The 22,702-nt window shown below is 35.1% G+C and overlaps 1 protein-coding gene across 1 annotated transcript; it reads left to right on the forward strand.

The window, feature by feature from the left end:
• Positions 1-517: 517 nt before the first annotated feature.
• On the forward strand, positions 518-22,022 carry LOC112053041 (uncharacterized). Its single transcript, XM_024092309.2, has 12 exons — positions 518-968; positions 2,225-2,292; positions 2,379-5,087; positions 6,464-6,546; positions 7,082-7,136; positions 8,184-8,376; positions 9,597-9,773; positions 10,894-11,011; positions 16,445-16,657; positions 18,602-18,697; positions 19,253-19,467; positions 21,508-22,022. Exons 1-12 carry the CDS (start codon positions 592-594, stop codon positions 21,707-21,709), a joined length of 4,506 nt encoding a protein of 1,501 aa, XP_023948077.2. The 5' UTR covers positions 518-591; the 3' UTR covers positions 21,710-22,022.
• The last annotated feature ends 680 nt before the right edge of the window (positions 22,023-22,702 follow it).

The raw sequence follows: 22,702 nt of genomic DNA on the forward strand, positions 1-22,702 counted from the left end.
TAATCGAATATTCTATGTATATATTCTGTGGATAGTCCAAGCGATGTGTTTGTGAGGCTGTGTAACTTAGACCATTAATTATTAATTAGTTATTAATGGTCTAAGCTGTGTAAAAATTACGCGTGTGTGTATTGCGAGTCAAATTTATAGTTGTGTGTCGTGTATTGTATGGACACAGAATATATTTAATGGTGTGAAATATTTTCGATGTTTGAGTTTACCTCGTCCCCCTCTAAAAACGGCAGACTTTTTTGTTGATGAATTTGGGTGCGAAACAAGTCCATAGTCTACTAAATAGTCAAAGCGTCCCCCTCAAAAAATGACAGACTTTTTTGTTGGTGAATTTGGGTGCGAACCACGTCCAGTTATTAATGGTCTAAGGTAAAAGCCGATAAAGCCGTATCAATTTGGCCAGTATACTATATCAACGTGATATCAACTGTCTACTCCTTTGTTATTTTTATTATAATCTGTGGTCCTTGTCAAAACTCAAAAGTCTATTTAGATTTAGCTATGATTTGAAAAACGTTTGTTTTTGAAAGTTGCGGAAACCAAAAAAATAAATAAACCAAGTTTTCCAATTAATTAATTATGAAAAGAACGTATAGATCTAAAAAAGAAACCGGCGGTGGTTTAGATCCTCGTGATGTTGTACTTGCATTGGATGAAAAGGCTTCGGCCTTTGATGCTTTCTATATACAAAATATTAAACAAACTAAGCGAGAAATGTCTATCGGAGCTTCGATGTTTGCTGCATCGAATAAAGTTCGTAAAAGGAAATATGTTAAACGGCTAAAGGACCAGGAACCTATCAGGGAGGCTAGAGAATCCACGTCGACATCTGCCTATTTAACTCCGGACAAATCTTTAAGATTAAAAAGAGCTTTGGATCCGTTTGATATGCTTCTGAATTCGCCGTCAAGTAAAGTATCTTCACAACCAGTGTTTAGTCCGATGTATGCCAAAAGGTTAGTTAATTTTGTTAAATTACTATGACAAAATGGTATGCCTTGGTAACTTGAAATCGTTAAAATTTTAGTAAAGTTTTTTATATAGTTTACAAGTTTTATTTGTTTGGAATCTAGTCCTTTTTTTATTTATTTGAAATGTGAATGTGCAAGCTGCTTTACAGGAGGATCTGACTTAGTCTATAATATAATTAATATGTATGTATATTATTTACTGAATTAACTCAATTTTGCTACAGAAATAACTGTTTGACTGTATAGTTACTATTTCTGATTGTGTAAGTGCTGTAGGCTCCTTAATGAGACTTCAGTAGTGTCAGGCTTTGAGTGAGCACAGAAGACCTCCGTTTAGAGAGCTGTTCTGGAAAGGTGTTTTGGCCTGAATGTATTAAGCTTAGAGTCCTGAAGACTTAAAAAGCCCACGTCTGAGTGATCGCATCTAATATTGGGATATAGATATATTACACTTACACACAAGACTGTATAGTGTTTTTACCCAACTACTTTCTACAAATCAAAAAGAAGTATTATGATTTTAACAGTCTTTGTATGACCTCCAAAACTTTTTTCCACATGGCTCAGGAGGCCTTTGTCCTAGGGCACAAACAGAATGTATATACAAACTCTAAATAAAGGCTTTTATTATATGTACTATTATATGTATGACCTGTAAATTTTTTTTACCTCACGCATCCTCACACATTAACACACACATTCACTTTTTATATGTTTTGGGTCACAAGTATTTTATGAATATTCAAAAACATTCATATAACACTTCTGATCCAAGATATATATAAAAGTAAATATTGACTTCTAAAGCCTCAAGGCTCAATTCATAACTCTTGTATGCATTTACTTAGTTTTTTTTCATAATTATTAAGAGAGAAGGCTATATTTAGACTTATTCAATGGATGAATGTAATGGACATTTACTTTAATAAGATGATTGATTGTCCACAAAAAACCATAAAGCTGATCTTAATATGTTTTTTAATTTAAATAATATTTGCCATGTCTTTTAAAATAGACTAATATTCCCGGTCTATTCCAAATTAGTCATAAAGACTATTAGAGTGTCTATTAGTGGGCATATAACATACCATTGGGCAGGGATTGAACCAATGACCTCTCTGTGTTGTATCTTGTCTAGCTTTACTGTGATATTGCAGCTTAATCTATTTCATCATTTAGCAAAGATACATTGAAATGTAGCTAAACAAAAATGTTTATTCTAATGAAGTGATTATTTAAAGGAAAGGCAAGTCATACAGAAAGAAGGCATCAAACAAGAAAAAGTACAACTATAATACCAGTGAATCAGGTCAGAGTACATACAACAATTGAAATTACATCTTGAAAGTGCAATATATACAGCTAATATATTGAAATACATATTCTTTATTTCAGATTCAGAAAAAGAAACTCACCAAAGCATTAGTGATGTAACACATGATGCATCAAATGTCCTCAGTTATAAATTGGATATTGTAGAGGAAAAGGTTATGCCAGCAGTCATAAATGATTCTATTAATGATATTAAAATTGAAGATTTATCTTTATTAAAAAATACAGTTAGTCCTTTGTCAATGGATCTGAAAGATAAATTTAATACCTCATTTGTGAAATCTCCTTTATGTAGTACTCCATTTAATAAAAAATATAGAGGCAAATCTATTTACAAATTTTCACCTATATCACTAAGTATTGATGATAGTGAATATGGTACAACTACAACTGAGTTTCAGAAAAGTTGCAATAACCAAGAAGATGATAGAATATATAAAATTGTTCAAAATACAACATCAATTGTATCACATGAGAACAATGTTAGTGATTCTCCAGTATTGCAGACTAAAGATGTAATTAATAAAACTAAGCTAAAAGATGTAGAAACATTTAAGCGCTATCACCATCTACTGGCATGTAAGAATATATCCCAACTAGAAAAAAGTACAGAAGAGCCTCTTCTAGGTTTCTCAAACGCAATAAGCTCAGAAAATATATTCATGCAAGCAATCAGAAAGAGATATAAAGAAATCACAGAAGACACTCACAATGATGTACAAAAAAGCCAGCCATCCAGTTTCTCGGGTGATTTGGGCATTGTAAAAAATTGTCATGGTTCATATTCAAGTAATTCTAATGATGATGATTCAACAACAGACAATTTTAAGGCTAAAAATAATCATCACGAAATTAATAAAAGCCAAAACAATATTAATCTAGAAGTCTCAATAGATCAATATAACGAAGAAAAATATAATAATGAAAATGAATCTATTCATAAAACAACAAGTCATATATCTTTAAAAGAAAACAGCATGGATCCAAATAAACAAGTAAATACTTTGGGATTTAGTCAAATAATTAGTGGTATCGGAAACGAAATTAGCATAAATGAACATTATCTTTTAGAACAAAGTGAGACTTATACTGATAAAAATAGTGTAATAGAAAATGAGAATAGTTTAGTATCAAGTCCACATCGGAAGGAATGTGATGTTTATGAAAATCAACTTAATGCAAATGAAGAAAGTACTTCAGAATTAAGTCATATATATTTAGAACAAAATAGCAATATATGTAGTGAAAAAGATAGTATTGTTGAAAATAGTAATTGTTTAACACCACAACATTTGAAGGAAAGTAATACTGAAGAAAATCAACTTCATTTAAATGAAGAAAGTATTTCAGAATTAAGTTATATATATTCAGAACAAAATAGCACTATAAGTAGTGAAAAAAATATTATCGTTGAAATCGATAATAGCTTAGCATCAGGCCCACCACTTTTGATGGAAAGTTATACTGAAGAAAGTCAACTTCATTTAAATAAAGAAAGTATTTCAGAATTAAGTCATACATATTCGGAGCGAAATAGCTCTATAAATAGTGATTATAGTTCAAAGGCAGATTCAAGTACGTCAGGCAACAGTGACTCTCATTATGAATCTTGTAATAGTGAATGTGAAATCTCAGAGATTAAAACAAATAAAAAAGAACTTGTAGTTGAACTAGAGAGACTTAATGAGTCATTAATAAGTAAATATTACACAAATAAGAATGATTCGATAAATGGTGCATTAGAAACTGAAAATATGAAAGATGCGTTGTACTGCGGTGAGATTAGTAGTAATAGTTGTTCTAACGATAATGAACGAGAAAGCACTACAAGTAACGAAGAATGTGATGTTTCACAAGAGTCATCCAATGCTGATAAAGATGTAGCTTCTATTGATGAAAACAATAAATCTGACGAAGATATATTTGATAGCTTTGTTACAAGAAGAAAGAGGAATGAAGTAACAAAAGATTCATTCATATTGTCATTCGAGAACTCTCTTACTAGTGGCAGTAGTGGCGATTATGATAAGACTGTAATTAGTAATTATAAAAATAGCTTAGGTAGCTTAAAAGAATATAGTAATAACACTCTTACGATAAGTGATGTTCAAATAGACAAGAATGGCAAAGTTGATGAAAGCCAAATTGAAAGTGAATATTTATTACAAAAAGAAAAATCTATATTAGAAACTAATACTCAGACTGAAACACCATTACCAAAAATAAAACGATCAAGTGAAGTATTAACTTCTGTTGGAACTAGAAAGAGTTCAAAATTCTTAAACAGGGTATCTTATGATAAAGAAATTGATGGAACTTCAAGAAAATCCTTAGCTGCTGGAAAAAGAACTGTAAATACTAGAAAGAGTAAACAGCAATATATATCTAGTCCCAATATTCTAGCTATTGATGAAGATAATTACTTGAGTTCAAGAAATAGTGTTGTACCTCATACTGATGTTGTAACAAGGAGAACTTCTAGGTTGTCTAGAAAAAGTAATGAAAACATAAATTCTAGTGCTCATAGGGTACCAGCACAAAATTTCGATAATCAAACATCTTATAACATAGATGATGATAAATCTGAGTTAAAACCTGGTATAGTCCTAGAGCCAGGCAAAAGATGGGAAAGATCTCTCAGTATTTTCAGACGAATGACGACATTGGGTGGTAATTTAGATCAGTCAGTTTCGGAGGAAGAAAAAATTAGCAATAAAGGGCGGATGTATCGTCAAAGTGTCATCCATACTATGGAAATTCAGGACATATCAGGTATCTTTAAAAATTACTCTGCCAAATCTCCTAGCAAAAGCCTAGGTAGGCAAAAATTTTTACCGCCTAAGCCAATGATATTAAATACTGTTAGATGTGTTACTAGCACATGAAAAATGAGGCGCTCAAAAGAGGAAATTTATACACAACTCATTAAAAGTTGTGTATAAATTTTCCAGGTCAACAATGACTGTTATTTAATAATAATAATAATGATAGATGGCACTCTAGACATCTGTCGAGCGTGTCATCGTCCTGGGGATATTGTGTCCGGGTGTTCTCACCTTGCTAACGGCGAATACTTGCATAGATATAATCAAGTAGCCAAGATAATCCACCAACAGCTTGCTCTTCAATATGACCTTATCGATTTTGAGATGCCTTACTATAGGTACGACCCAGCGTCAGTTCTTGAAAATAGCAGTGCATTGCTCTACTGGGACCGAACGATTATCACTGACAGGTATATTGTAGCCAATAGACCTGATATAGTGCTAGTCGATCGGTCAGTGCGTCGTGCAATAATTGTTGATATTACAGTTCCACATGACGATAATCTGGTTAAAGCCGAAAAGGAAAAAGTATCAAAATACTTGGACCTTGCTCACGAGATTACCGCCATGTGGAATGTTGAGTCAACTATTATTGTTCCGATAGTTGTTTCAGTCAATGGTCTTATAGCGAAAAGCTTCGACCAACACCTTAAGAAGCTTTCGCTTAACTGTTGGATCAAGAGTCGGATACAAAAGGCAGTGATTCTTGAGACGGCGCGTATTGTGAGGAGGTTCCTCACTCTGGAGCCCTGACCACCGGTTGCTTGAGCACTCAAATGTCCCGCAGCGGGAGGGTGAATTTTTTTTATAAATTTTTAATAATGTTTTGTATTTTATACTTATATTGTTAAAAATTTAAAAAAAAAGAAGTAATAAATAAATGAGAGTCGAAAACATAATGATAATACAATTAGAGAAAAAATTGTGCATGTGTGGCGTGTGCGCTCAGTGTTATTATTCAGATCACTTTTAGTGGTGATTTTGTAGGGATGTAACCAATCTATAGTATAAAATTATCATTGGCCTAGGCAGGTAAAGTAACTTTTTATTTCAAATTTCAGCTAGATGTATTCAGTAGTTTTAGCATGAATGAGTAACAAACTTCCAAACATAAATATTGGTTTATAATATGAGTAGGATTCTTTAACAATTTGTAGATTGGAAACTTTTTATTCAATAGTAAAAAAGAAGTAAAACAATTTCCAAGTCAATTTGACAACAACAGTCAAAGTTTCAGTGTAATGTCAGGTTATTTTTGCATATGATTATTTTGTTATTATTTAATTTAATATTCAAATAATAATGACTTGAAGTATGTTTCAGTATCACTACACAATGAATCAGTTAGAAGTCGATTTAGTGACATCCATTCTAAACCTAGCAGGTCTACTATTAAAATTGTGAGGGTATGTATTATTTACGTCAGTGGAATATCTATTGATAAAGGAAATCGACCATTAAGTATGGGCCCAGCACATTATAAAAAAAATAAATGAAGCAAAATCCTTGATTAAAAAAAAATCTAAATAACTAAAAATAATAATTAGAATGTTTCCAGGTGTTAAAATTATTTGAAATGTGTGTTTTCTGTTGAAATTGTGCATTTTATAATGCTTCTTGCCGAAATCTGGGTTGTGTTAAACTGGAACTAAAGCAGTCTAAAACTGATATTATTATTTTATAAATTACAATAATTGGCCATTTTAATGATTAATTCATCAAATCTGGGCCCAGAAATGTATGAAAATGGATGATTCCTTTATTGATTATGAATAAAAAACACATTTAATGTGGTGTTTGCATCTTTCCTTTTTTAATATTTTTATAATTTCATAGAAATCAAGGGATATTAATTCTTTTTAATATTTTATGAAAAACCGTTGAGACTGGGTTGTCATATTAAAAAATTACAAAATTCATTAAATATTAATATTGTTTCAGGAATCTAATGCATCCAGAATCAGTTTGTCTTCTACTTTGACATCTGAGGATTTAGGTAAGGCACATGTCAATGTCAAGTTTTATTTATTGAGTTATTTATTAACCACTAGTAACTGTTAGAGTTTTTACATTATTACAATTCGGAAATACAAATAAAAGGCTCTGCCCAATCTTATAAAACAGATTGATAAATCAGACATTGCATGCTTATTTCTGCTGTAATGATGTTTTTAAAAGCTAATTAATCTTAAAGTAGTAAAGAGACCAAACCAAGAACTAGCAAGAATATGTCAATAGATGTTGCAGTTTTTATGTAAATTATAACATAGTCTTACAGTGCTACAGTGTTGTGGCATATTATATCACTGTAGCTGCTTTATTTTATGTCCAATATTTGCACTATAATTTTGAGACTTTATTTGAATTTTTTTGAATTTGGCGGGCGATTTCAGTCTACTTTCATTAGGCAAACTGTAGTAATAAATAAATTTTATACAAAAATAAAATATTTTATTCACATAATTTCATTGGTAGAAATCTAGAATTGTTTCTGGCAACACTATTTTTAATACCACGTCGTTCCATCAAATCAACTTTTGTCTGTGGCGCAGTGCATCTCGCTCTTCATTCATTCGCGGAAGCGGACGCAGACGTTGGCGTCGCACCTTTGTCGTTAATTTTTATTTTTTGTTATTTAAATAGTTATTGCTGTATAACTATAATATTTTATAAGTGTTTTTAAGTGCTGCTATTGATAAAGCAATAGTAGGACATTGTTACGTAGTGTAAATCTTTGTGTTTTGCTCGAACTGTTTGACTGCCATTCATTATCCCTGTAACGGGATAATAGCTTGGTTTGGCCTTTGTTCCAACAAAAGTCTCTAAAGCAGAGTGCATGCATCTTTCCCTGCAATACACAGGTTAGTTTTGTTAAAAAATATTACAATTATTTTCAGGGTTTTTTGTTTGCTTGCGTAGTCTCGATTCTACGTAATCCGATTACTCATACAAGGGGAAAGTTCGCCAGTCCATTTGTCATTCACTTCCTAGTACTGTGGATGTCATTGTTGTATTGTGAAACCGTGTGATGATTTGTTTTCAGGATTTTTGACAGAAGACTGTGATGATACGGTTGTCGAGTTATCGAAACTCTCGATCATCGGCTCTGACCACGAGGTCACTGTGCTAGACAACTTTAATGATTCGTCGAATCGGATAACTACCGCGCGCGATTACGTCCTGCGACGGTGCAATCAAACAGACGTTATACTGTTTGATGAATGCTATCCAGATACGTGAGTGATTAATTTCTATTTATTTACGCACAATTTATATATAACATTACCTTGTAACACTTTACAAATGTGTGTTTTCACCAATGGGTCAAGTGAAAAGCAAGATGGTGGCATGTTAAACACATGTTATTTTTTCCATGATGATAATTTGTTTGGTGTTATATTCATTAACAATTACTTTTTTTTCTAGAATGATGTCAGGAATTGTTTGTTAAAGGTTCTTAATTATTGTAATTTGGTAATTCATTGCAAATAAGTATTTAATGAAATATTTTAACCTTATTAAGTAATAGCTCATTTATATAATTACCCTCTTATTTTCAATCATAATATAATGACTCGCAGATGACGCTAGTTACTTTACTGTGAGGGGTAGAAGTTGTATTGTGGTTTAATATAAATCAATGCTTAATTTTTATATTTTATAGCGAATATTAAGAATTATTTGCATAACATGCAAGCTGCCTTGGTTACTTTTGAGTATGCTTTCCTGCCACTATAAATAAAAATAGGGTTGACTAACTAAAGAGTGAAATAATCTTTCAATAAATTTTAAGAAATTAATAAAGTATTTAAGAATAAACTTTCTATGGCTACTTTCATCTTTAAAACTTTGTGGGGCGCTTATAACACTTACACCAAAATGGTATAATCGCCGAATATCCAGCGCCTTGCCGAATATCCTGTAGCTGGTATCCCATCTATCTGTTTCATCTCTAATAAACATGATACATTCATTCATATCACTTGTAAACTTATAATATACTCCTTTTATGCACATGTCCTATTTCACACACTCCAACCTTCTCTTTTTTTTATATTCTTTATAAGTTAGCCCTTGACTGCAATCTCATCTGATGGTAAGTGATAATGTAGTCTTAGATGGAAGCTGGCTAACTTGTTAGGAGGAGGATGAAAATTCACACCCTTTTCGGTTTCTACACAGCATCATACCGGAACACTAAATCGCTTGGCGGTATGTCTTTGCCGGTAGGGTGGTAACTAGACACGGCCGAAGCCTCCCACCAGCCAGACCAGGACCAATTTAAAAAATCTCAATATGCTCAGCCAGGGATAGAACCCAGGACCTCTGTTTTGTAAATCCACCGCACATACCACTGCGCCACGGAGGCTGTCTTCTTTGGCCTTGTCTTGTGTCCGTCCACTTGCAATGTAGTTACTGCAAGGTGTTACTGTTATATTGAATGGTTACTTCACAGGGCTCTGAAGAATTGCCGCAAGATCGGCGAGGGTGTGTACGGCGAGGTGTTCCTGTGGCGCGCTGGCGACGGCCGGGCTCGCGTGCTGAAGATTGTGCCAATCGCGGGCGACACCAAGGTCAATGGAGAGAGCCAGAAGGACTACCACGAGATTATATCGGAAATTGTAATTGCTATGTGAGTATTCACTTGTGAGACGCACGTCATTCGAAAAAAAAGATATATGTCGGAGTTTCATGTTGATAGAATAGCAACTCTGCGGGCTAATCCACCACTCACCTGATGGTAAGTGATGATGCAGTCTGAGATGGAAGCGGGCTAACTTGTTAGGAGGAGGGTGAAAATCCACACCCCTTTTCGGTTTCTACATGGCATCATACCGGAACACTAAATCGCTTGGCGGTACGTCTTTGTCGGTACGGTGGTTGGTAACTAGCCACGGCCGAAGTCTCCCACCAGCCAGACCTGGACCAATTAAGAAAATCTCAATCGGCCCAACCGGGGATCATCGAACCCAGGACCTCCGTTTTGTAAATCCACCGTGCATACCACTTTCACATTTTTTAACTACCTAAAGTGTTTTTCAGATAGCATGGGTAGGACTGTCAGGTTCAGTTCAGTCAACTGTTAAAACAAAAGTGAACTACAGGACAATGCACTGCTAATGTATCTGTATAGATAAGAGACCCTTCACACTAGTTTTTTTTGTATAATCATGTGTAATTGTCAAATATTGGCACAGACGTCGCGCTGAGAAATTCAGGAGGTCGTTAACTTCAATACAACATACAATTCACGTTTTCCCCAAATAAAAGAATTTATATATTTTATTTTATCATCAAAAAGTTTTTGTGTAAACAATTTTATTCTTTGATGCTGATTCTTTAATGTTTATTGCCTGTTTTATCTGTATCTGTTTATAAGAACAGTTTAGCATTGTTTATACATACAGATAAAGCTTTCATTTCATTATGATTAGTTCACTGATGGTTTTAGATTAATGCTCCCAGCTGGATAATTATGAATTCTACCATCTAAATCCTACAAATATTATAAATGCAAAGTTTGTATGGCTGTGTGTTACTCTTTAACGCCGCAACTACTAAACACATAACCTTTTAGGCACACTTTTCATCTCGGAAAAATCCATGGTTCCCGAGAGATTTGTGAAAAACTAAATTTCACGCGGACGAAGTCGCGGGCTTCCGCTAGTATTTATATATTTATTTATTTACACTTTCAGATTGCATTAATTTTTATATATCAATGTTGTTATAATTAAATTTATTTGTTTCAGGGAATTGAGCGCCCTACGCGCTCCCATAATAGATATTGAAAAACATTTTGATGAAGGGCAGACTAACGAAACATTGGATTTACATTGTGTAGAGAATGCCACGGATGTTTTCAATGAGGTAAGTAACTTTATACGTATATAATATTATTAGCGGGCGCCCGCGACTTCGTTTGCGTGGAATTTAGTTTTTCACAAATCCCGCGGGAACTATTGATTTTTCCGAGATCAAAAGTACATCTTTGTATGATAGTATCATATCTTTGATATGAAGTATGTGTTAATCCAGAGTAAAATTTATTTTCATTACAAATTTCAGCCAAATCGCCGCAAAATTGACAAAGTTTCATACAAATTTTCATCCCCTATTTCATCCCCTTGAGGGGTAGAATTGATCAATATCCTTTCATAGCGGATGCCTACGTCAAAAATCTACCTGCATGCCAAATTCAGCCCGATCCGTCCAGTGGTTTGGGCTGCGCGTTGATAGATCACTATGTCAGTCAGTCACCTTTGTGTTTTATATATTTAGGCTAGCAGACGCCGCGCGGTTTCACCCGCGTGGTTCCCGTTCCTGTAGGAATACGGGGATAAAATATAGCCTATAGCACTGGGGGATAATGTAGCTTCCCAATGGTGAAAGATTTTTTCAAATTGGTTCAGTAGTTTCAGAGTATTTAACGCAAACAAAAGTGACTTATTGTGTGGTGACATCAAGTCATGAAAATTATGACTTCATTTTGAAAGAATTTTGTATAAAAAATTTCGGAAACAGCGTTTTCTGTAATTTCTGCCCCTTACGATAAATTCTTACCCGCTACACACGCTCCACGAGTGGTGTGGAATATAGACGTGTCACGTTACTCGTCCTGCTCATATTCGGCTCACTGTTGAGCACGAGTCTCTTTTCATAATAAGAGGGGATAGGCCAATAGTCTACCACGCTGGCCCAATATGGATTAGCAGACTTCACACACGTAGAGAATTTAGAAAATTCTCTGGTGTGCAGATTTCCTCACGATGTGTAGTAGTTATTATAATTGCACCTTGCTAGAGTTAATATTGCGCAATGATTTCATATCCTTTCTATACAACTAGAGTATAAGATAAGAGATAAGGTTACGCGCGAACCTTACGAGCAGGCGGCGAACTTTTCATTCATTCTTTGATACTACACTAGCAGAAGCCCTGCGGTTTCACCTTTTTACCCACGTTTGACGTAGTTTTCATTCCCGTGGGAATAAGGCACACGTAGAGAATGTTACTCGCTGATAGTAGCTTCTTATAATGAAAAAATGGTTAATACTGACCAGTATACTATAAATGCTTGTACAAACAATATTTCCTTTTTGTAATATTACTAGCAGAACCTCGCTGTTTCACCCGCGCAGTTTATGTTTCCGTGAGAAAACGGGGATAAAATATGGTCTATGACACTCACAAATAACGTGCCTTTCTAGTGGTAAAAGAATTTTCAAAATAGGTTTAATAGGTCCACAGTTTACCTACCCACATAAATTACTTTTATAAAAGTTTAATTAGACTAGAACCCCATCTTGTAGGGTGTTGTACCCCCATGAAACAAACAAGTAATCAAAGTGAAAGCAAATAAGTAGAATTTTCAGGGAACATTTTTAAAAAATGTGTAGATTGTACGGTCATCGATCTTTGCCACACAAATGAAAAAAAAAAATACATTTTGATAATCCATTTCCTGGTATTATTGTATTTGTACAAACGGGAATTACTGACGGAATCTTATTGAGTGAAGTCGTCATAGTTTGAGGATGTTGTGACAGTGCTCTCTGCCAAGAAATCATTGACATTGGCAACTGAATACGATTTGAATAATTAATTTTCTGTTTCCAACTTCCTTATATACAAATCTAGTTGGTTCCCGCGACTTTGTTGCTAAGTTTATTATTAACAAGCATTATTGCAATTAACAACTTTTTTAAATACTTTCGACTTTATAATATTAAGCTAATTTTTATAACGGTCTGTCTTATTTTACTATTATTTAGTCAGTTAAAAGATAAAAAAAGCAATTTTTCTGCTATAAATTACGATTTCTTTATTTTTAGTAGTTTCGTAGACATTAGACCTACTTAACTATCGTTTAGTTTTAAAACATTAAAAAAATGCGAGTGTCTTAGTATAAAGATGAAATCGTCTATCTATCTAGAGATCTAGATTTCAATCCTCATTGCTTTTGTCGTACTGTAAGAGGAATAATAGATATGAGTAAATTAAATGATTCTTCATTAAAAAAGCCAGTCTTCTATATTAAGATAAAGCCATTGGGCCAGCGTGGTATTCGCCTAACCTCTCACATTCTAAGAGGAGACTCGAGCTCAGGAGTGAGCCGAATTTTCCAAAAAGCCGAAACCGTGGTTAATAGTCAAATCGTAAGGCAGTAAACGTGTTGGTTCAAATAGGCCAGCCCACTTCTAAAACTAAATGCTTTTAATATAGCAATACTTAAATACTGTTATCATCAAAACTATGACAAGATGTAACAAATAGATAACATTATTATCATACTTATTATTTATGACGAATCAATACAAAAACCGGCTTTGTATGTATATGTATGAAATGTGTGTCGTTAACATTCCTTTTAATTAGTGAATCATACAATACTAGCTTGTCTGTAGTTCATACAATATGGCAATGTGGAAAATTTCGCGTATTTTCTTATCTTTAAAACTGGATATCTATTTGGGAAGTTGTTATCTATTATTTAGATTTTAGGTAATATGTTCGTTTCTCACGCCTTATTGTTGGCATAATCGTCAATTTAAATTTATTTATTGGATGTCATTATTGAAAGTGTTTTTATTTTATGACAAAGAAAAGTATTAATAGATTAATAGTAAGATTGTGGAATAGGGTATGTGACGGTTTTTTTTTGTTGTGTTTAAATGTAAAACTAAAAATAAAGCATATTTGTAGAAGTAACTGCGTGGTTCCCGTTCCCGTAGGAGGTACAGGGATAATATATAGCCTATAGCCTTCCTCGATAAATGGGCTATGGACCAGTAGTTCCTGAGTTTAGCGCGTTCAACCAACCAAACAAACAAAACTCTTCAGCTTTATAATATAAGTATAGATTATTAATTCTGAAGATACAGGGACATCTTCAAAAACGCCCTATGGTATAATATACAGTTATGACGTCACAATGACGTAAAATGGTTATATTTGTATGGGCGGTTAAGATAAATTACAAATATCTTTGTATATTGTTTTGATATAGGATATTACCCGCGTGTTTCGCGTTCCCGTAGAAATACGGGAATAAAATATAGCCTATAGCACCCAAGGATAGTGTAGCATCCCAACAGTGAAAGAATTTTTCAAATCAGTTCAGTTGTTTCGGAGCTTATTCAATGCAAATAATCAAATCTTTCTTCTATAGAATATTGCTATAGGTTGACTCAATTTTCCCGAAGGTCACATAAAAATCAATGTGCTCAAAGGCAGTCTATGATAAAGGTGATTACAGTTCGTTTCATGTAGGATGGTGCGGGTGACAGTTCGTCTCACTCTTGGAAGTTTGCCGCGATTCATGATAATAGTACGTATTATGAATGTCATACAGGCAACTGTCACCGAACCCATGCTATCTGAAAAACACTTTAAAGCTACTCAACTCCATAATATATATTACTTCAATTAATGAAAAACCAAATGTTTTACTGATATTCCTGATTGACGTCAGAGTGAAACATCTGTTGAGATTATTTCGTTGAATCTGTGTTTGTCACACAGATTGGTCAGGTTTTGTGCGGAATAAATTATCCTCATGGAGTATATTGTTTATTTATTTAGTTTTATTGGATCACAAACAGATATATTTATGTTGATTCAATGATTATTACCATTGTGATTTAAAATTGTGTTTCAAGATGTGTTGTAGTAATAGGGTGTGGAAAATAAATGTTTGCTAATATAATATAGAGGTAAACTTTATTATTATTTTTATATAGAGGTAAAAAAAAAATCTTAACAAAAACTCGAACCCTGGAGGTGATGATGTTGCAACAAACTAACTACCATGCCAATGAAGTAGTTACAATGAAGTGGATAACTATCTTGTTGCAATAAATTGAACTTTGTTGTAGTGATGCCATTACAAGATAGGGTTTGATTGGTCTGGCCCATTTCTGTTATCAACTACAATGAATAATCTATTACGTACATTAGGTTAGGTATGCTGTATGAAGTACATATAATGTGTATGTTGGTTTTTCAATGTCGAGCTTACTGTTGTTCTAAACTAATATTATAAAGGGGTTAAGTTTGATTTTTTTTTACCTTGAACCTTGTACTGGACGGCTATTCTCTAACGATGTTTTGTGTAACTCGCAAGTGTGAGTTTCGAAGTCACCGCTATCTTTCTCATTCTAAAGTATCGTGTTAAACAGAGAGAAATAGAGGTGAATTCGAAACTCGCACTTGCGAATTATAAAATTATCGTTACAGAATAGCCTAGCAGCGCTCAAATTCAACCACAAAATTGTCTGTCGTTTTTTTTTGAACTCACTCATCGAAAATATTTAACCAATAAATATATTTTGTGTCCTTAAATATAAATTCAAATCGTAATACACACTCGTGTAATTTTAATACAATGCAACGTCGATTCTATAGACGCAGTTTGTATAATTCGTTCTCATATACTTTTGACAGAGGGGTAACCTCTAGCGAGGCAGGTCTTAAGGTAATTGGTCTGAGTTTGTTACGAGTAAGTTCAGATACTGTTGAAACGATTCACCATTCAAATAAGTCACTACATCATTTTTCATCGTATTTTCGTTTTTGTAATCATCTAACAGTTATTTCTACGAAATTACCTTGACTACTCCATTTTACATCAAATGACATTGATTTTTTGTTTTAATGATCATCCTAAGAACAAAAAATCACTGCCACATGAAACGTACAACAATGTACTGATGATTACTTGAGTGATACACTGATATATATTTAGTAACACAGAAATATAGTGGTTTGCGTTAAAGACATGCATGTTATTATAAGTATGCCTTTCACAATATAAATATACTTAAACAATACACACCACTATCTAGCCCCAAAGTAAGCATACAGAGCAGCTTGTGTTATGGGTACTAAGATAGTTGATATTATAATATTCATATACATTTATATACTACATATAAATACTTATATAATGTATAAATACACACAGACGCTGGAAAAAACCTATGTTCATCACACAAATATTTTCCAGTTGTGGGAATCGAACCCACGGCCGTGGATGCAGAAAGCAGGGTCACTACCCACTGCGCCACACGGCTGTCACTTCTACCTCATGAGCAGAGAATGGGGAGTGTTGATCAATCGTCAAGGAATTCCTTAACCCTACATCCTGTAGTCACAAGTTCAGGACTCTGCTCGGAATTTTTCTCTCTACCACATGAAGGACCCAGCACCCGCACTGTGAAGCCATGGAATGCTAAGATATTTGTCTCTTTCAACGATAATGATTTTTTATCATTAGTATTGTTACTCGTATTGTCACTTGCAGGTTCTAGCAGTGCGCTGCGTATACGGCAACTATCCGTCCCGCCTGCTCGACCTGTGGGAGCTTTACGACGAGTGCAAGGGCTCTGACAACGACAACCCAGCGGTGCTGCCTCCGGACCAGCAGTTCATGGTGTTGGAGTTGGCCAACGCTGGCCAGGACCTAGAGGGCTACCAGTTCCATAACGCTGAGCAGGCCTATGCTCTCTTCAAGCAGGTAAATTGTCATTCTAAGGTCCCTCGTACTCGACAATTATTGTCAAGACTCTGACGACATTACATATTTTGACAATAATTTAGTGTTAAGGGATCCACCGAGTAATGTTGCTGTTTCAGTAGTACTTTTAGTATGGTTTTAAAATCTCTTATTTTTAACCATGGTTAAATTATTTTTTAAAATATGATTTGCAATTTTCTGTAAGCCATGCTACAGATGTGCAGTTTTAACTGAATTGGATTGTTCGTTTAAATTGTATGTGTATACAATTTTAATTAACACCTTGTTCTAATCATTTTAATTTACATTTCGACTAGATAACTGTCTAGACTAGATAAGTGGTACAGTTAAAGCAGCACAAAACTTAACATCTGTAGTGTTGGTAACTTCTAATTATATTTCATTAACATAGTTTGTGGTTGGAGTGACTGGTAGAAATGACAATAAATTAAAAAAAAATAATAGAGAGAAAGATAACCCCTTTACAAGAAAGTGATGAATCAACAAACTTAATAATATGGTCTCAAGATCTGACATAGAAACATACTCTCATCTGTTATTAATTAGTGCTATGAATTAAATGATAGACAATGTTCACAGTGACACATTGCAAATAGGTTGCCTAGTTAAATTGCGGCCAAATACATTTTTCATACAAAGGAGATGGGTCTATTTGGGGCCACTCTACCCCGTATCATTAAAATGAATACAAGCAATTTTAATGAGCGCCATATTTGTTAGGTGATTTCTTGATCCTTTGACCGCATACCTGTATTTTTATTTTTGTTTTTGTGTTGTGTTTTTTGTTCCTAATTGTTTTTTATTCCAGCACAATGACTGCATGAGTGTTCAAGATGGCTGCGCGGGATGAGTGCATCTCTAGTGTCAAGTTGTTGTAATTCTTGACTAGATTTTCACTTATCCTTCGCGGTTGTCTCTGCCCGCTTTTGGTGTTCCTGTGTTTTTTTTCTCTTTACATTTTTGAAGCACGTTGATGTGTATTTTTTTTTTTGTAATTTTGTTTGTGTGTACTTTTATTTTATTTTTTGTAAAACTTTTTGTTTATGCTGTTTTTGATATTGTGTACTTACGGATTGATGTGTGAAATATTTTTAATGTGTTTTTTAGTACTTACCTTTTTTAGTTTATTTCAATGTACAAAACTCAATTTTTAATCTACAAAGCCAAACACCACTCTGTCAGAGAAAAAATTGACTTTTTAATTTTTGTTAATGAAACTAAGCCTATAGTATGTTGCCCTAAAAACTGGCTATCTATAACATGAAAATGCATTACTAATTCCAGAGATTAATATGAACTGCTGTTTATCATCCCAATTCAATTAATCTTAATTTTATTCTAACTCCACTGTTATTATAATAACCTCTTAAAAAGTATCTCAACAAGTTATTTTTCAACATAGTATTAGGTCATATTTTTTCATAATTACTAAAAAGTTGCCTAAAAAGCATTTGTTAAATAAAATAGATATAAATATAGTATAATATTCGTATATTTGTATTATAGTAGTAATACTGTAAACTTAATGAGATGGTTCCAATTTCTACCATCATTGACAACCCATATTCTGAGATTCCCATATAATGAGAGGGGTTAGGCCAATAGTCCACCACGCTGGCCCAATGCGGATTGGCAGACTTCACACACGCAGAGAATTAAGAAAATTCTCTGGTATGCAGGTCTCCTCACGATGTTTTTTCTTCACCGTTTGAGACACGTGATATTTAATTTCTTAAAATGCACACAACTGAAAAGTTGGAGGTGAATGACCTGGACCAGTTTCGAACCCTCACCATTCGGAATCGGAGGCAGAGGTCATATCCACTGGGCTATCACGGCTTCCAACTGCCACTCACTATACTGATATGTAAATCATAATTTTTATGTAATCTTTAAAGAAGTAATAAACAATTTGTTCCGCAGGTGGCTTTTGGTCTTGCGGTTGCAGAGGAGGCGTTCCAGTTCGAACATCGCGATCTTCACTGGGGCAACGTGCTCATTGCGCCCACAGAGCAGAAGGTACTTTACTTTGAAAAATTTGATTTTGAAAAACCTTTTAATTGTACACCGAGACAGAACGAATATTTTTATTGTTCCATGGATTCACTGTGCAGGTGCAGTCCGTTGCGTGGTAGAGAGAAAATCTCCGAACTCCGGGACTTATTGAATTCCTTGATAATTTATTTTATTCTTTACAAGTTAGCCCTTGACTACAATCTCACCTGATGGTAAGTGACGATGTAATCTAATGAAAGCGGGCTAACTTGTTAGGAGGAAGATGAAAATCCAAACCCCTTTCGGTTTCTACACGACATCATGCCCTAACGCTAAATCGCTTGGCGGTACGTCTTTGTCGGTAAGGTGGTAACTAGCCACGGTCAAAGCCCGACCTGGACCAATTAAGAAAACCTCAATCGGCCCAGCTGGGGATCGAATCCAGGACCTCCGTCTTGTAAATCCACTGCGCCATGGAGGCCGTCAATTTTTGAAGAAAAAATTCATATCAAGTGGTATCATAGGCCACACTTGCGCCATAGACTTGCTTGACTAACATTAAAAAAATGTTCGTTCCAGTACGCAACGTTCGTGCTGCGTGGTCGGGTGCACCGAGTAGCGAGACGCGGGGTGGCGGCCACCGTGATAGACTACTCGCTGTCCCGTCTGTCGCTGCGGCTGCCGAGCGCGGAGTCGGCGGCGTTGTACAACGACCTGAGTGCCGACGACGGGCTGTTCGACGCCGTGGGCGACTACCAGTTCTCGGTGTATCGCCTTATGAGGGACAAGCTCGGGTGAGTCATTTTTTTTTTTTTAATTCTTTACAAGTTTGCCCTTGACTACAATCTAAGATGAAAGCGGGCTAACTTGTTAGAAGAGGATGAAAATCCACACCCCTTTCGGTTTCTATACGACATTGTGCCAAATCTCTTGGCGGTACATCTTTGCCGGTAGGGTGGTATCTAGCCACGGCCGAAGCCTCTTACCAGCCAGACCTTGACTATAAAATAAATAAAATTAAAAATAGCCTTTATTCTCTGACTGCTGAATACATATGATATACCTAATACTATTACTTAATTTATACACCAGAGCAATCAGGTTGTCCCTTCGACATAGGTCCCTCCAGACTTTTTCACTCTACTCAATCTCTGGCCTTTCCTCGCCATCCTTTCGGCAGGTCATCCTCCCATCTCTTATGTGGTCGTCCTTGCCTCCTTTTCCCATTCCCATTTCTGGGGTACCATTGCATGACCTCATTGGACCATTTTTCTTTTGAGGATCTCAGCACATGTCCCGTCCAGCGCCACTTCAGCCTTTTTATTTTTTTAAAAACATCTGTAACATTTTCTTTAAACTCCACTTGTCCTTTAGCTTTATATGCAACATGCTCCTTTCCATCCCATGTTGGCATACCCTCAGCTTCTGTTGGTGGCTTTTTGTCATTCCCCAGGTTTGACATCCATAAGATAATATAGGGAGGATGCACATGTTAAATACTTTGCATTTGGTAGGCATTGGAGTGTCTTTGTTTTTCAGAATCTCTCTAAGAGACCAGACCTTGACTAATTAAGAAAATCTGCCCAGCCGGGGATCGAACCCAGGACCTCCGTTTTTGTAAATCCACAGCGCATACCACTGCGCCACAGAGGCCGTCAAATAAATATAAGGCTAAATATAAAACTAGAAAAATGTATGGGAATGACACTTGCTATCAACAGGTCACGTGATCAAGATCTGTCATTCCCATATATTTTTCTAGTTTTCGAAGCGTTTGCGATTGTAGAAAGAGATTCGACGTGCCACTTGGTTAGGGGGGCTGGTCGTTATCATTTGCATCTGGCCTTTTACCTTTAGACCGCCAACGCACTAGCAGTTAACCGCGCGGCTAGCTGCTTTTCCAAGTTGAATATGCAATAATAATAATAATAATATAAAGCATGAAAATAGATATAAAGCATGAAAATAGCGACTGAGGAAAATATAAAATAAATGCAACTGTTTGTGATTGTATAGATTTTATGGTAGACGTCTACAGATCCGCATTGTACGTATTTTACGGATCGCATCAAACTGATTGTAGTGTTCTTTGCATAGAAAGTTTTACAAGTGCGTCCACTGAGCCACATAGTACGGATTTTATTTACCGTAAAATTATAAATCCGCTTTTTGTGATGCGACCAATACGTACGATGCAGATATGTTGTCGCCTACGTTTAACCGCCACAAAATATCATATTATAATGGGCAGTAGCGGGCACTTCATACATGCATTAAAGTATTGCATACCCTAAGAGTTTTGCTCAAGTTACTAGTGCACACCCTGATCGACAACTCTATGCACGCCACTTATACTGGAAGTTAACCGCCCCCGCGGTTAACTGCTAGTGCGGCCACAAAATATCATTATACTGGGCAGTAGCGTGCACTTCATACATGTATTAAAGTACTGCATACCCTAAGAATTTTGCTCAACTTTATTACTAGTGCATACCCTGATCGACAACCCTATGCACGCCACTGATACTGGGAGTTACAAAATATCATATTATACTGGGCACCAGCGTGCGCTTCATACATGTATTAAAGTACTGCATACCCTAAGAATTTTCCTCAACTTTATTACTAGTGCATACCCTGATCGACAACCTTATGCACGCCACTGGTACTGTGAGTTAACCGCCCCCGCGGTTAACTGCTAGTGCGGTATCCAAATCGCATTGGAGCAGCGTGGTGCTGGCGGGTTTAAGCTCTAAATCCCATCTGGTAATAGAATAAGAACTAACCTATTAGAGACACAGAAAAAAACATTTTTCTTTTTAATTTTGTTACAGTAACGATTGGAAGAATTTCGAGCCATACACGAACATACTCTGGCTGCATTACATTGTGGATAAAATGATAACAGCTCTGCGCTACACCAGGACCAACACTAAGATACACAAGCACTATATTGCCAAGCTGAAGGAGATCAAGAATCGAATCCTGGACTACGGAAGCGCCGTCCAATACGTACTAACTGACAACGAACTATAGAAGAATCGAATTAAAACTATGCTAGATTAACATAAAAAAAAATTTAAATGTAATAATAAACCTCATGTAATATTTAAAATGGACGTCATTACTCTCAGTACTGTATGCGATTGTTATAGAATTATTGCTGACGCATCAAATTTTGTGAATTATTATGATGTAAATAGAAATGTTTGCTTTGATAAATTTGTTGAAGTTTTAGCTAAAGGTATTATTTACAACATTGTTGTCGCATTGGAACAATATCAACAGAAAGGGGCCTTCTTAGATATGCCTTTGTTCAAATTAAATAAATTCATGTACTATATACTAAGCTGTGATTTTATTTATTCTCTTTTTTCCTGGATCCTAAAAGAGTACCCAGTTTCATAGTTTTTTATGCCACTGTCGTGTAATGGTATGTAATGTTGTAGCAAGTGTTTTTTTGTGCAATGACAGCACGAGTGCTACAATCGCTATTTACGTGCAGTGGCATACAATAGTTTTCTGGCATGGAACTTAAAAAATTAATGTAGCACGGCACCTTTGTCTTTATGACCATTATCAAGCGACCTGTAAGAATGAATAGCTTTGTGATACTGATATGGTATGAGGTTTATAATAAAATAAATTACGAAAATGTGTGCAGTAGTAACAAAAAATACATCATCACATCTTGCCATTCAAAGCACTGTAACTGATCTGGAACTTCTGACTATGTAAAATAAGGATTTATTAGAATTTATCTCTCTCTGACCGAATTCATTTATTTCTGCACTGATCCGATCTCTGATTTAGACCCGATAAAAAAACCGAAGCTCGGACAAATTTAGGTATGCGTCTGAACTCCTTTAGTCAATGTAATAAAGGGAAAGAAGCAATAATATAAGTATATCATCTGAAGGATCAAGGAACTTCAAGGCATGTCGCTTCTCCAAAGATATAGCACTTTTCGGTAGGAGATTTACCTATTGCAAAGAGGTACGTGTTAAACACCCCGTGACCGCTCAGGGC

Source organism: Bicyclus anynana, chromosome 13 (assembly GCF_947172395.1).
Source record: "Bicyclus anynana chromosome 13, ilBicAnyn1.1, whole genome shotgun sequence".
Taxonomy (NCBI): Eukaryota; Metazoa; Arthropoda; class Insecta; order Lepidoptera; family Nymphalidae; genus Bicyclus; species Bicyclus anynana.